A 14,040-nucleotide genomic window follows, 5' to 3' on the forward strand; every position below is an offset into this window, starting at 1 on the left:
TACTTATTGGCTCATTAAGCATAATATTTTAGTTGAAAAGGGATTTGCAAATATTGCATGAGGTGTCAGTATTTAAACTTACAAATCCCTCATGAAAAGAGGCAAAAAACAACATATAGGGAAAAAAAGGGGCAAAAATATACAAAAGAGCGGGGAAAATCTGGTAGCAATAAGGAGGCAGCAAAGTTAGTAACACCAGATCAAACCTGGCATCAGTAGAAGTACACAGGGACTTCCCTGGTGGCACAGTGGTTAAGAATCCGCCTGCCAATGCAGGGGACACGGGTTCGAGCCCTGGTCCTGGAAAATCCCACATGCTGCGGAGCAACTAAGCCCGTGTGCCACAACTACTGAGCCTGTGTGCCACAACTACTGAAGCCCTCGCGCCTAGGGCCCGTGCTCCACAACGAGAAGTCACCGCAATGAGAAGTCCATGCACCGCAACAAAGAATAGCCCCTCCTCACCACAACTAGAGAAAGCCTGTGTGCAGCAATGAAGACCCAACACAGCCAAAAATAAATAAATAAATAAAACAGTTAAAAAAAAAAAAAATAGAAGTACACAGAAGGAAAAAAGGGGCATTCAATTTACTTGCCTTAAGATACATGATGGGAAGGCCAGAGATCAAAGTCTAAATTTCAAAAAATGTATTCCAAGAGAATCAATTCACTTAGACATTTTATTTTATTTTTTATTTTTTAAATTTTTATTGGAGTATAGTTGATTTACAATGTTGCATTAGTTTCAGGTGTACAGCAAAGTGAATCAGCTATACATATACATATATCCACTCTTTTTAAAATTCTTTTCCCATATAGGCCATTACAGAGTATTGAGTAGAGTTCCCTGTGCCATACAGTAAAGTCCTTATTAGTTATCTATTTTACATATAGTTCATTCAGACATTTTATTATGAGTGTTTGCCGATAACTACACGGATGGAAAAATACCACAACAGGCAAGCTCTATTTCTAAGAAGTTTACTAGTTTATCTGGAATCACATACTTATTCTGGAACAAAAAGAAAATTGCTTAAAGCAAAACATGCTATAGTCACTGGAAAAAATAAGTCACTAAGATATGCTTCTTAAAGAAGGTGTTTCCTAGGATTTGTTGGGGGATCAATTCAGAAAGATAAAGATATCCATTACCCTTATCAATATCATTATTTTCAAAACTGAATTGGAATTATGCAGGTTTAATCTTGCCAACCTTATCTTAAAAATAATAATTCTAAGGAAAGGAACGCATCAATTCCTTCCTTCTATGTATCTTCAGACCTTTACTGTTGTAAAACTGTAAACTGTGTGAAACTGCCAACATCCAGATATTTCTAGGGGACAAAAACAGCGATTTCATATGACTGCACCCAATACAATGTCCAGTCTAATAAGTAATTCAGTCTCACTAGGCTCCTGAAAATCTCATTGTAGCAAGATGTTCAATGTCCCTGAGTTCCACCTTCAAATTGAAGGCTTTACTTTGCTGTTTGTTTTTCTGCGCATAGGAAAAAGATCTCAGAAAGGTTTACTTTGCCCTCAGTCATTTGAAACTCAGAATGCCTTTTCCACAGGCGCTAGGGGAAAAAAAAGTGGACAGGGCCCCAGGCTGGGCCTCAAGGACTAACTAACCTTAAGGCAGCTAAACACTTAGCATTTGCCACAAAAAACAAAAACTACTGCAATAGTAACAGAAATTAAATAAACAAAATATTAAACTCAAAATAGTTTTATGGCCCTTGACTATTGTTTGGAGAGAATGGATTTAATTTAAGCTAGATAAATTAAATTTCTGAAAGGAATTTTTAAACATTTTCAAAGTGACTGGAGGCATATTTTCTCTATCTAACTTTAAAAGGTAAAATGGCTTCCTTTCTCTTATGTTCTACCAGCAATAACATTAGGCACAAACATATTATAAAGTAAAAATCTACATTATATTTACATTTAAAACAAACCTAGAAAAGCCATGATTCTGAACTAAATATTCTACCTAAAGAATCTCTTCCACATACTCTTTCCTGGTCACTCACTCGATGCCCTTTGTTTCTTAATTCCTGGGATTCTTTTTACCCTTCTTTGCTATACAAGGCTTTGCCTAAACTTGTATGCCCCTTACTATAATGTAACCTCTCCCAGGGATCATGTCTTATTCACCTTGTGTCTCTCTCAGCACTCAGCACTGGGCTTTGACCATAGTTGGCCAGCAATAAAAAATTTAAGTAAAAACAGGTTTCTGCTTCGGGTGAAAACAGATGACTTTAAGCTCAAGCAACTGCTATCTATAATTATAACTTATAATTCTAGATAAGGTGGAACACACAGGACTGGGGACCACCAACAGCTCTGCTAACTACAGCTGAAATTTTGAATAAATCGAGAACCACCAACGCCATAAATTTTTAGGATCAGGAACTTTGTACTTCATTTTCCCTGACACCCAGCATTTGATAATCATTTACTGCCTTAGGCACCATGCACCTGTATGCAAAACCCTCAATCATGATGATATAGAGATCAGCTTTAAATGAATGGTAACATTATAGGCTATCATATCCTCACGGAAGTCCTTCTATTCTAGGTAAGAGAGGGATCTACAAAGGCTTATCACAGAAACTGGTCATTTCAAGCTTGGCTAGTAGGGGTTCTTTTCATGAGCTTTTTAAGTAAAGAGCAGGAACAGAAATTCTGGTCGTCCTTATCAGTAATGATCAGCAATGTTCCATCCACGCAGCTCCTATTGCTCCTTATAAACAGTAAGGTGGTAACAGAATTTTCCAAAATCAGGTCCAAGGGGGTAGGGGGGGACTTAGCTCAGGATGAGTACAACAGTAAAAAATGGGTTTGGTTGTAATTATTTAGGTCAGAAACAGGGTCGAGGTTGCCTCTTTTAGAGACAAGAATTAGATATACGGACCAATAAATAAATTGGCCCCGCTCTAAAGCACTATCCAATAGAACTTTCTGTGGTGAACATTTCTATTATCTGTGCTGCCCCAGTACTGCAGCCACAAACCACATTGTGACTGTTGAACGCTTGAAATGTGGCTAATGTGACTGAGGAAATGAATTTTAAATTTATTTAATTTTAATTAATTACATTTAAATTTAAATAGCCAAATGTGGCTGGTGGGGCTTCCGTGGTGGCGCACTGGTTTAGAATCTGCCTGCCAATGCAGGGGACACAGGCTCGAGCCCTGGTCCGGGAAGATCCCACATGCCGAAGAGCAATTAAGCCTGTGCGCCACAACTAATAAGCCCATGCACCACAACTACTGAAGCCTGTGCACCTAGAGCCTGTGCTCTGCAACGAGAAGCCCGCACACCGCAATGAAGAGTAGCCCTGCTGGCCGCAACTAGAGAAAGACTGCACGCAGCAACAAAGACCCAACGCCGCCAAAAATAATAAATAAATTAAATCTTTTTTAAAAATGTGGCTGGTGGACAGTGCAGCTCTAGATTCTCTAAGTCAGTGGTTCTCAACCAGAGGGGATCCTCTCACCCCCAGGGGACAACTGCCTCAACTGGAGGTGTTTTTGGTTGTCACGCTGGGGGGAGGGGATGCTACTGGCATCTAGTGGGTGGGGGCCAGAGACGGTGCTAAACATTCTACAGTGCACAGGACAGCCTCCTACAATAGAGAATTATCCAGCCCAATGTCAGTGGTGCCAAGGTTGAGACATCTGCTCTAAGTTTACTCAAGGTTGGAATTAAAAGTGCAAAACAAACTGCTATACACCTTGTCTAAACATAATACCCAGGAAGAATGAGATTTTTCCAAGCAGCAGGAAAAGATCTGGGCTGTTCTACAAGTTTAAAGTAGCAGGTTTTTACTAACAGGTGTTGTGTAGGTGTGTTGAATACCTTATTAAGATCTTCAGCATCAGCGTTATTACTTCCTGTGGCATTTTTAAACTTGGATATTAACATAAGTAAACACTGTGAGATTTGTTCCTTACGAGTTGGACATACAGTATTGGGGGGGCTGAGGCGCCTTACTCTTCTAGTTTGAATTCCTTGTCCCTATAATTAACCTATCTCTAGTTTCTCTGGATGTCACTAATTTCGAATACAAAAAGAAAACATATATTGTGAAAGAAAAGCAAATCAAGGCAAGAAAATGGCTCTGTCATCGCAGGTCTGCATGTCTACATATTACTTAAAGAAAAAGCAAGGGTACAAAATTATATTTGGAGCAAAGGAAATGTACTGAGTGATTCTATTAAACAATGATAGCACACTACATTTTAGAGTGAGAGAGATTACTTGAAATTTTAGAGGATGGGTATCAAATAACATTGTGGTTTCTGTAGCCAGTCTGAATTATGCAAGGATTAGTTTAAATGGGATCCTTCAGAACTGCTCAAATAGTTCTTAAATTTATACTAGCAATGTAGAATTTAACCCAGCAGTCTATTCCTCAGAGAAACCAGAATAATGGACACAATTCAATGTTTTGCTTTGATTCAAACTATTTTTCACAACACAAAATTTTCAACATTCATATTACAGCAATGCTTTTTCTTTTCTGCCCACTTAGCACCAAGAGAAATTGTTCATTACAAGTAAAGCCCTGTATTCCTTCAGGGAATATAAAAATAAGACACAGTACTAGTTCTGAAAAACTTACATTCAGAATTTACACACTGGCCTAAGGCAGAGACTTCCAGCCCACACATTCTGAATTCCTGAAAGATCCCTGCAATTTTTGCGAATGTGCCAGGCTTAAGCACGCTGGAGTTTCAGTACCTCTTCAGATCTTCATTTGAAGAGTTTAAGATCTTTTATCATCAATTAACATTTAGGGAGCAACCACTGTAATCTAGTAATCAAATACCAGAAAAGTAATATATGAAGGATTCCAACCCATTCTGTTTTGCAGATCTGCCTATAACGAACTACTTTTGGAGGAAAGAACACTCCAGTTCTTTAGGTTTCTAAGTGAAATGCCACAAAGCCCCTCCCATCTTCTTTATGAAACTGGAAAGGAAACAACACTGAAGGGACATTTTTAGCATCATTTTGTATTCAACCACTGGCGTTTGTATTCAACTACTGGTCCACACACGGTGTAGACCAGGGGTTCTCAGCCTCAGCACTACTGATAATTCTCTGGTACAGGGTCTGTCTTGTGCAATGTCGGATGTTAGCAGCATCCCTGGCCTCTACCCACTAGGTACCAGCAGCCCCTTCCTAACGCCTGATTGTGACAATCAAAAGTGTATCCAAACGTTGGCCAAATATCCCCTGGGGAACAAAACAGCCTGGTGGTTGAGAATCACTGATTTAGACTGAAACTCAAAGTACCACAAGGTAGACACTGTGCTCATCAAAAGCCTGGGAAGACTTTATTCCTAGACAGAAAAACATGTAACATTCACCACAGAGGCGGTGTAAGAAAAACATATTATCTTTGTCCTTTCTTGATTCCTTCCACCCAATATATGAGAAACAACGGAGGCGTAGGCTATACCACTGTGTGCATATGAAGACATCTGGCTCAACTTGTACAATTACTCCCTTCAACTCTCCAGTGACAAGTGAACAAATCCACAGCAGCTGCTGCACTGAAAAAATGAGAAAATATGTTACTTCTGCCAGTTCAAAATTAAAATAAAGCAGTCTTGAAACACTAGCACTGCTCCTGAATTCCACATATATGAAAAACCGGATCTGGACAAGCGGACTCCCAAGCTTGAAAAGAAAGAAGGACTTTGAGGGAGGGCAGAAAGTCAGGGTCTGAAGGTAGGTATCCGTGAAGAAATCCAAGCACTGGTTCTCGTTTACTAGCCCTAAATCCGGGACAATTAGAATCCATTTCACATGCCAGAGCGGTCAGCCAGGTACATCACGCTGCTGTTCCCCCAAGAGGAAACCAGAGTAAAACGCTGCTACCAGTGGATTTCCGACTGACCTCAGGGTCTCCCCTCGCCACGGAAAGGGGGAGCCAGAAAGTTGTGGAGCAGCAGCATCCCCAAAAACGAAATTCACAATCTACAGAAGCCCCGCCCCTTTCTGGACCTCAGGGGTCTTTCAAACTACTGCATCAAAATCACGTGGGGACCTCGTTAAACCCACAGATCCCGGTGCCGCCCCCCGAGGCTCCGACCCGAGGACTGAAAATCTGGATTTTTACCAAGGGCCCCAGGTGATTCCTAGGCTCGCTGAAGATGGCAAATTACTGCTTGCACCTCTCCCTTCCTAACTTGGAGACCACAGACGACCTACAGGTTTCCATTTGGCTCCGAAACAACTGGGGCTTCATTCCAGGCGCTTCTGCGGCCGCAAGTTGTTAGCTCCGTCATCCGAGAGGGTGAGCCGAGCTCTCGCAGGCCCCAAGGTCGGCCCCGCGGCCCCCGACTGGGTTCCGGGTCGTTCGCGGCCCCGGGCAGAACCCGGCGCAGCCTCTCCCGGCCTACGGGGACCCCAGAGACCACCGGCCCCGTGACGTGACCAGGCCCCAGCCTCGAGCGACGGGCCGGACGCCCTCGCGACCAGGCCTCCTCAGGTGGGCCCGTTAGCCCCCGGCCCCCTCCCCGGTCACAATGGCAGCTCGCGACCAGGAAACAGGCGCCCCGCAGTCGGGGGCCTCGGGCCGCCGCTCCGCGTCCACCCCCGGTACGGACCTTCTCCAGGGGCGCGTCCATGGCTGAGGCGGCCGGTAGAGCCCGATGGAGGCCCGGCGATCCCGGGCACTACTTCCGCCTCCCGCGCCCCGCCGCCGTTTCCACGCTGGCAGCGCTGACGTCCCGCTCGCCCGCGGCCGGCGGGGCGGAGATGAGAAAGAACTTCCTGGCGGCGCCGCGGGGAGGGGAAAGCGGGTCTCGGGGAGGCGGAGGAGGCGGGGCCCACGGTGTGGGCGGGGCCCTCCAGGCTTCCGTACCGGGCCGTCACTCTGGCCAGCCCAAATGTTCCCAGGTGAGAGGGGGAGAATGGATGGTGGAGCCGTTCCAAACTCTCTTCAGAAGCCTGTCCGGGAGTCAGAGTAGAAGTATAATAATTACAAGGCATCACTCATGTAGCAAAATGCTGGAGATACTAGTAACGCACCTGTACTTCCGGGCCTAGTGTTCCAAGTTCCCCCCGCTATCGACATTCCTCAGGAATGGAACAGGCCATTCACCACGGAGAGGCGGGGCGAGCGTGCGCCCCCGCGCACGCGCAGCTTCGGTGGTTTCCTAGGTGCTCAGGGCTTCGCGGGTTTCAGGTATTGGACTCTCTGACCAGTGACCGCTACTCTGAAAAGGCGCTGATCAGAGCGGAGGTATTTGTCTCAGACCTTACCGCAGAATTCTAGACGGAAACGACTTTGAGACAACTGGCTCAGCCTCTTTCTTCGTGTCAGGCCACAATTATGACTTGTTAGGTAATAATAATAGATCAGTTGCTGCTATTCCATTTTATGGTACAACAGCCCTGTGATGTAGAGATCATTATTATCTCCATTTCACAGTGCCAATCTAGGTAGGATCCAAGCACCCTGACCCCAGCGTCTGTACACTACACATACTGCCTCTATAACCGCTTCCACCCCTCCTGTATAATCATAAGGTATTTCCAGGGAATAAGAGAGGACATAAATTTCCTTATTCTTACCTCTAAATGAGGAAAACTGAAATGAACTAGTCTATCACGGTTACAGTCCGTAAAACAATTCACCACTGGAACACCGATGACATTACAACCGCAAAACCATATCTCTTCTCTCCTGTTTTGGGCGCCTCTCTTCCAAAATCTGTGTAAATGACTGGGTTACATTTTCAGTGTAGTAATTATATTATTTGAGGTCTCTAAACTGTATTAGATAAATTGCCCAGTTATGTTAATAAAATTATTTTCAACCAAAAGAAGCTTTGTGTACAGTGGGAACTATTCAGATCCTCCACAGAGCTCTGCAAACAGAAAAGGATGATAGATTTATGTCTTCCAAGATGTAAAAGTGGAATGTACCTCTTTGAGCTAAATAAGTCACCTTTTCCAACGTGTTATTATCAAGCATTTAGAAAAGTTGAGTTATACCATGAACACCCATATGCCTATCCTACAATGAACATCTACCTGTATTTGCTTTACAAATATGATATTTACATAAGTATCCATCTATCTATCCATCAATACGTCTTATGTTTTGATACGTTCCAAAGTTGCAGACATCAGTACGTTTCACCCCTTAACACCTCAGCCTGGGTATCATTAAAAACTCCTGATTTTTAAAGACACCTCCAAGTATCTGGATTATATTAAAAAGTAGATTCTACAAAACAAATACTAGAGAGATGAAACTTACATTTTCTATTTTAAAAGTAGACTTTAAAAGCCAACATGAAGAAAGTGGGAATAATTGGTTCATTCAATATTTATCCAAATGTTTATCGACTGCCATCTTGGACAGTTAGGGGCTAGAAATACAAGATCCTGCCCTTAAGAAAATGCTGTTTAGGGCAGAGGTTTTTACTTTGGGACCCAGGGGGAAGTCTGTGAAACTCCTGAAACTATGCTCTAAATTTTGCATGAGTGCATTTTTCTGGGGAGCATTGCATAGCTTTCAAGATCAAGTTGGGCACACACACACACACACACACACACACACACACACTCCTGTCAAAAGAAATTAAAACCACTTGCCTTGTAGATAGATATGTAAGCTGATAAATTATAATGTGGCATTCTATGGGCTAGAAGAGAGAGATGAGGAAAATATTGTAGGAAGCCAGAACATGAAACCACTCATTGTGGGGACAATTTGGCTTATATGTTCTGATATAGACCTTTCCTGATTAACAGGCAAAAAGCAAACCAAATAAAGGAAGTTTGTGGTTATTTTTCCTTTTGGGTCCATTCACATGATTTTTGTTGTATCCTGAATAATATTTACATACCCATATTGTAGATGTTGTTTTTAAGTCTTTAAGTTTTAGAATCAACCAAATTTCACATACGGAAGATATAGTTATTATTCACCATGGTTATGTAAAAATAATAAATTACCAAAAAGTGGGCAGGAAGAGGCGAGGTGAAGAGGAACGTAAGGGGGATCACTAATGTCCTCAACTTCATTCCAGGAAGTAAGTAGATACTCTCTAAAAGGGCTAAATCAAGGACTTCCCTGATGGCGCAGTGGTTAAGAATCCACCTGCCGATGCAGGGGACACGGGTTCGAGCCCTGGTCCACGAAGATCCCACATGCTGCGGAGCAACTAAGCCCATGCACCACAACTACTGAGCCCACATGCCACAACTACTGAAGCCCGTGCACCTAGAGCCCGTGCTCCGCAACAAGAGAAGCTACCACAATGAGAAGCCCACACACCACAAGGAAGAGTAGCCCCAACTCGCCGCAAATAGAGAAAGCCTGCGCGCAGGGACGAAGACCCAACGCGGGCATAAATAAATAAATAAACAAACAAAAGCATTTAAAATAGTAAATAAAAGGGCTAAATCAATATTCAAAGTTTTAACTACAATATTTAAAGACATAAATGAAACCTCGGAAGAAATAAAATTAACAAAAATCAGGAGTTGGAGAAGACAGGAAAGCTGATGCAAATGGCAATAAATTTCTCATTTTTATAGTAAGGAGTCAATAGATTCTTTCCGAATTAAGAAACAGGTATAAGGATATTTTTTTACAAAGTAGACGGTAAAGGCTTTGGAGGAATGGGACTAGGAGTTTGGAGATGAAAGGAAAGAAATGGCAATATTCCATTTTATATTCTTCTGCACTATTTGAATTTTTATCATTTGCATGCATTTTCTCTTATGAATTAAAAAATGTAAATTGCCTGTAAAAAATAGATTGCAATCATTTTTTAATATTTTAAAAATTTGAGAGAGAAGTCTGCAGTCCCTCAAGGCGACTTGAGGTGGCAACCCTGAGACAATTTGTATCCTACCTTACTTCATTAGTTACACCAAGTTCACTAACAATTTTTTTTTAATCTTTCTATTGTTAAAATATAGAAAACAACTTAAAAGAAATGAATTGTCATTGACTAACACCCTATAATCACTAACACCCTATAATCACCATCCTCCCCATGAAAGGAACCTTCTCAGATACTCCATAAGCCCCAAAACAATCCCAGTCCCCTCCCAAGAAAAAATAACCACTTTCCCACATTTATAGTAATCATGCACTTACGTTTTCTTTGTAGTTTTATCACCCAAAGATGCATCCCTAAACACTACAACTTAGCTTCATCTTTAAAAACAAAAACAAAGCCCCACCTTAATCTATATCTGTATCTATATCTATATATCTTTTTAGTCTCTTTTAATCTGTAGGTTTTCCTACACATTTTTCCTCCTTTGCAATTTATTTGTTGAAGACACCAGATTATCGTTCTAGAATTTCCCTTAGTCTGGGTTTTCCTCTGTTCTCTATATTTCCTGCAAATTGGCAGTTGGACTTAGGCTTAATCAGATTCAGATTTGAAGTTTGGGGAAAAGTATTCAAAGATGGTGTTGTTCTCTTCACCAAGAGGCACATAGTACCTGGTTTTCTCTCTTTTTGTGTTGTTAGCAGGCACTAATATTCTTTAACTTACATTAATTCTGACCTGAATGGGAAGAACTGTGGATTTTCTTATACCATATACATTTTTATATCTGAGGAAGGTTCTTCGAGAGTGTAAGTCCGAGATATGATTTCATATCACCCTACTTTCATTTTTGGTTTTTTTTTAATGTAATTTCAAACTTGTAGGAAAGTTGCCAGAAGAGTACAAAGAATTCTTTAAAACTCTTCACCCAAATTCCCCAGATGTTAATATTTTACCATACTTGCTTCATTGTTCTCTCTCTCTAAATAAATATGTATACACACACATTATTTTTTTTCTGAATCATTTCATAGTCAGTTGCAGATGATGCCCTTTGGTTTCTAAATAACTTAGTGTATATTTTCCCCCAAAGAAGGACATCCTCCTTCACAACCACAATACAAGTAATAAAATCAGGAAATTAACATTGATACTATTTCCTCTTTTAAAAAATTTTTATCGAAGTATAGTTGATTTACAATGTTGTGTTTAATTTCTGCGGTACAGCGAAGTGACTCAGTTATACATATATATATTCTTTTTCATATTCTTTTCCATTACAGTTTATCACAGGATATTGAATATAGTTCCCTGTGCTATACAGTAGGACCTTGTTGTTTATCCATCCTATATATAATAGTTTGCATCTGCTAACCCCAAACCCTCAATCCTTCCCTCCCGCCCCCTCCTTCCCTCTTGGCAACCACAAGCCTATTCTCTATATCTATGAGTCTGTTTTTGTTTTGTAGCTAGGTTCATTTGTGTCGTATTTTAGACTCCACATATAAGTGTTGTCACTTGCTCTTTGTCTTTCTCTATCTGACTTAATTTGCTTAGTATGATAATCTCTAGGTCCATCCATGTTGCTGCAAATGGCAATATTTCATTCTTTTTAATGGTGGAGTAATATTCCATTGTACCTATATACCACATCTTCTTTATCCATTCATCTGTTGATGGACATTTATGTTGCTTCCATGTCTTGGCTATTGTGAATCGTGCTGCTATGAACATTGGGGTGCATGCATCTTTTTGAATTACACCTTTTTGAATATATTCTCTGGATATATGCCCAGGAGTGGTATTGCTGGATCATATGACAGCTCGGTATTTTTAGTTTTTTGAGGAACCTCCATACTGTTCTCCATAGTGGCTGCCCCAATTTACATTCCCACCAGCAGCGTAAGAAGGTTCACTTTTCTCCAAACACTCTCCAGCATTTATTTGAAGACCTTTTTTTTTTTTGTAGTAGTAGCTTTTGTTTTTATTTTATTTTATTTATGTATTTTATTTATTTATTTATTTTGGCTGCATCGGGTCTTAGTTGCAGCGTGCGGTCTCTTCGTTGCAGCGCTCAGGCTTCTCTCTAGTTGTGGCATGCGGGTTTTCTCTCTCTCTAGTTGTGGTGTTCAGGGTCCAGCGCGCGTGGGCTCTGTAGTTGTGGTGCATGAGCTTTCTCATTGAGGCGCACGAGCTCTGTAGTTGTAGCACATGGGCTTAGTTGCCCCGTGGCATGTAGGATCTTAGTTCCCTGACCAGGGATCAAACCCGTGTCCTCTGCACTGGAAGGCAGATTCTTTACCACTGGACCACCGGGGAAGTCCCTATTTGAAGACTTTTTAATGATGGCCATTCTGACTGGTGTGAGGTGGTACCTCATTGTTGTTTGATACTATTTTCTAATCAATGGACTCTATTCAGGTCTTGACAATTATCCCAGTAAAGTCTGGGAGAGTAAAAGTCTGGAATAGTGTGTTCTGGAGTAGCTCCTCCATCTACCAACATATAGTTGTTGGATTTCCTCAGCACTCAGCCCTAAAGCCCCTTTCTTTCCTTATTCTACACACTCTCATCCTCCATTATTCAAGTAACATCTATACCTGGGCTCTTAAACTGAGAGTCACCTCATTAATGCGTTGTGAAACGAGTTTACTGGGTCATGTTTAGCATTTTTTAGCAAATCAAATGGAATAGAAAACATCAGAGCACATGACATATGGAATAAGAATAATTAGGAAAAACTCCAAATGTCCATCAACAGGTGAAGACATAAATTGTGGTCTGCCCATACAATGGAATGGAATATTACACAGCAATAAAAGGGAACAAACCGCTGATATACAGAATACCATAGAGCAGGGATCAGCAAACTTTTTCTGTCAGGTGCCAGGTAGAAAATATTTTAGGCTTTGCAGACCATTTGGTCTCTGTTGCAACTACTCAACTCTGTGTAGCTTGAACATAGCCATAGATAATACGTAAGGAAATGAATCATGACCATGTCTCAATAAAACTTTATTTATAGGCACTGAATTTTGAATTTAATATAATTTTCACATCATGAAATATTCTTATTCTGATTTTTTTAAAGTTGTTTGAAAACATAAAGCCATTCTTAGCTCTTGAGCCTTTAAATAAACAGGCAGTGGGCCAGATTTGGCCCACAGCCTGTAGTTTGCTGATCCCTGTTACAGATGAATCTCAAAAACATTATGCTGAGTGAAAGAAGCCAAATACAAATTGACACAGATACTGTATGTATACTGTGTGATTCCCTTTATATGAAATTCTATACCATGCAAACTCATCTATAATGACAGAAAGCCTAGGGCCAGGGGTCAAAGGGAATTGAGTGCGTAGGGGTGCTAGGGAACTTTTGCAGGTGATAGAAATGTTCTGTATTTTAATTGTAGTGGAGGTTCAGAGGTATACACATTTGTCAAAACCCACTGAACTGTACAAGTAATATGAATGTATTTCACTGCATGTAAAACATACTTCAATAAAGTTGATAAAAGATATCAGAGTGCATCAACTGTAGTAAGGGTAATCATTGTTTCTGAAACTCCTCTTCCAGTTATGTATATATAGATACGTGCAGTGACTGAATTGAACTCATCCTCTTCCACCCCAAATTCCTCAACATTCCTCATCCCAGTAAAGGCACCATCATCCACCCAGTAGTTCAAGCCAGGAACCCTGGTATCTCTCTCTCACACACACAAACTTCCTCTTCCCTAGTCACTTTCAATCACTGTTGCCACCTATACCTCCTAAATATCTCCTAAAGCTGTCTACAAATTTATCTCTGTTGCCACACCTTGAGTACTGCCATTATATAAGTGATCTCTGTAGCCACACAGAACCCAGAGTGTAACTGAGCCTATGGGGCCTTCCCAGGATAGACCCTTCCCCTATATCCTCTGCTGTAGCTCCTCTCTGAAGTACCCAGATAATAGTATCTCATGCATATCTCCAGAGTTTTTCAGATGCTAAAAACCACCACCTTGGGACTTCCCTGGCAGTCCAGTGGTTAAGACTCCGTGCTCCCAATGGAGGGGGCACAGGTTCATCCCTGGATGGGGAACTAAGATCCCGCATGCTGAGTGGCATGGCCAAAAACAAAAACCAAAAAACTCACCACCAAATGGAAGAAATTAATTACTTGTTGATCATGAGCACATAGCCCCCAGACCTACTGATGCCTCAGGATAGATAT

The 14,040-nt window shown here is 41.3% G+C and overlaps 1 protein-coding gene across 1 annotated transcript in view; it reads right to left on the reverse strand.

Moving 5' to 3' along the window:
* The window catches only part of PDXDC1 (pyridoxal dependent decarboxylase domain containing 1), a 57,646-nt gene extending 50,823 nt beyond the window's left edge, over nt 1-6,823 (reverse strand). The window contains exon 1 of the mRNA XM_059898173.1: nt 6,627-6,823. Coding sequence (XP_059754156.1) covers nt 6,627-6,647 — 21 coding nt within the window. The 5' untranslated portion in view covers nt 6,648-6,823. The remainder of the gene's footprint in view (nt 1-6,626) is intronic.
* Nucleotides 6,824-14,040: the final 7,217 nt, after the last annotated feature.

This window comes from Balaenoptera ricei, chromosome 15 (assembly GCF_028023285.1).
Source record: "Balaenoptera ricei isolate mBalRic1 chromosome 15, mBalRic1.hap2, whole genome shotgun sequence".
In the NCBI taxonomy this organism is placed as follows: domain Eukaryota; kingdom Metazoa; phylum Chordata; class Mammalia; order Artiodactyla; family Balaenopteridae; genus Balaenoptera; species Balaenoptera ricei.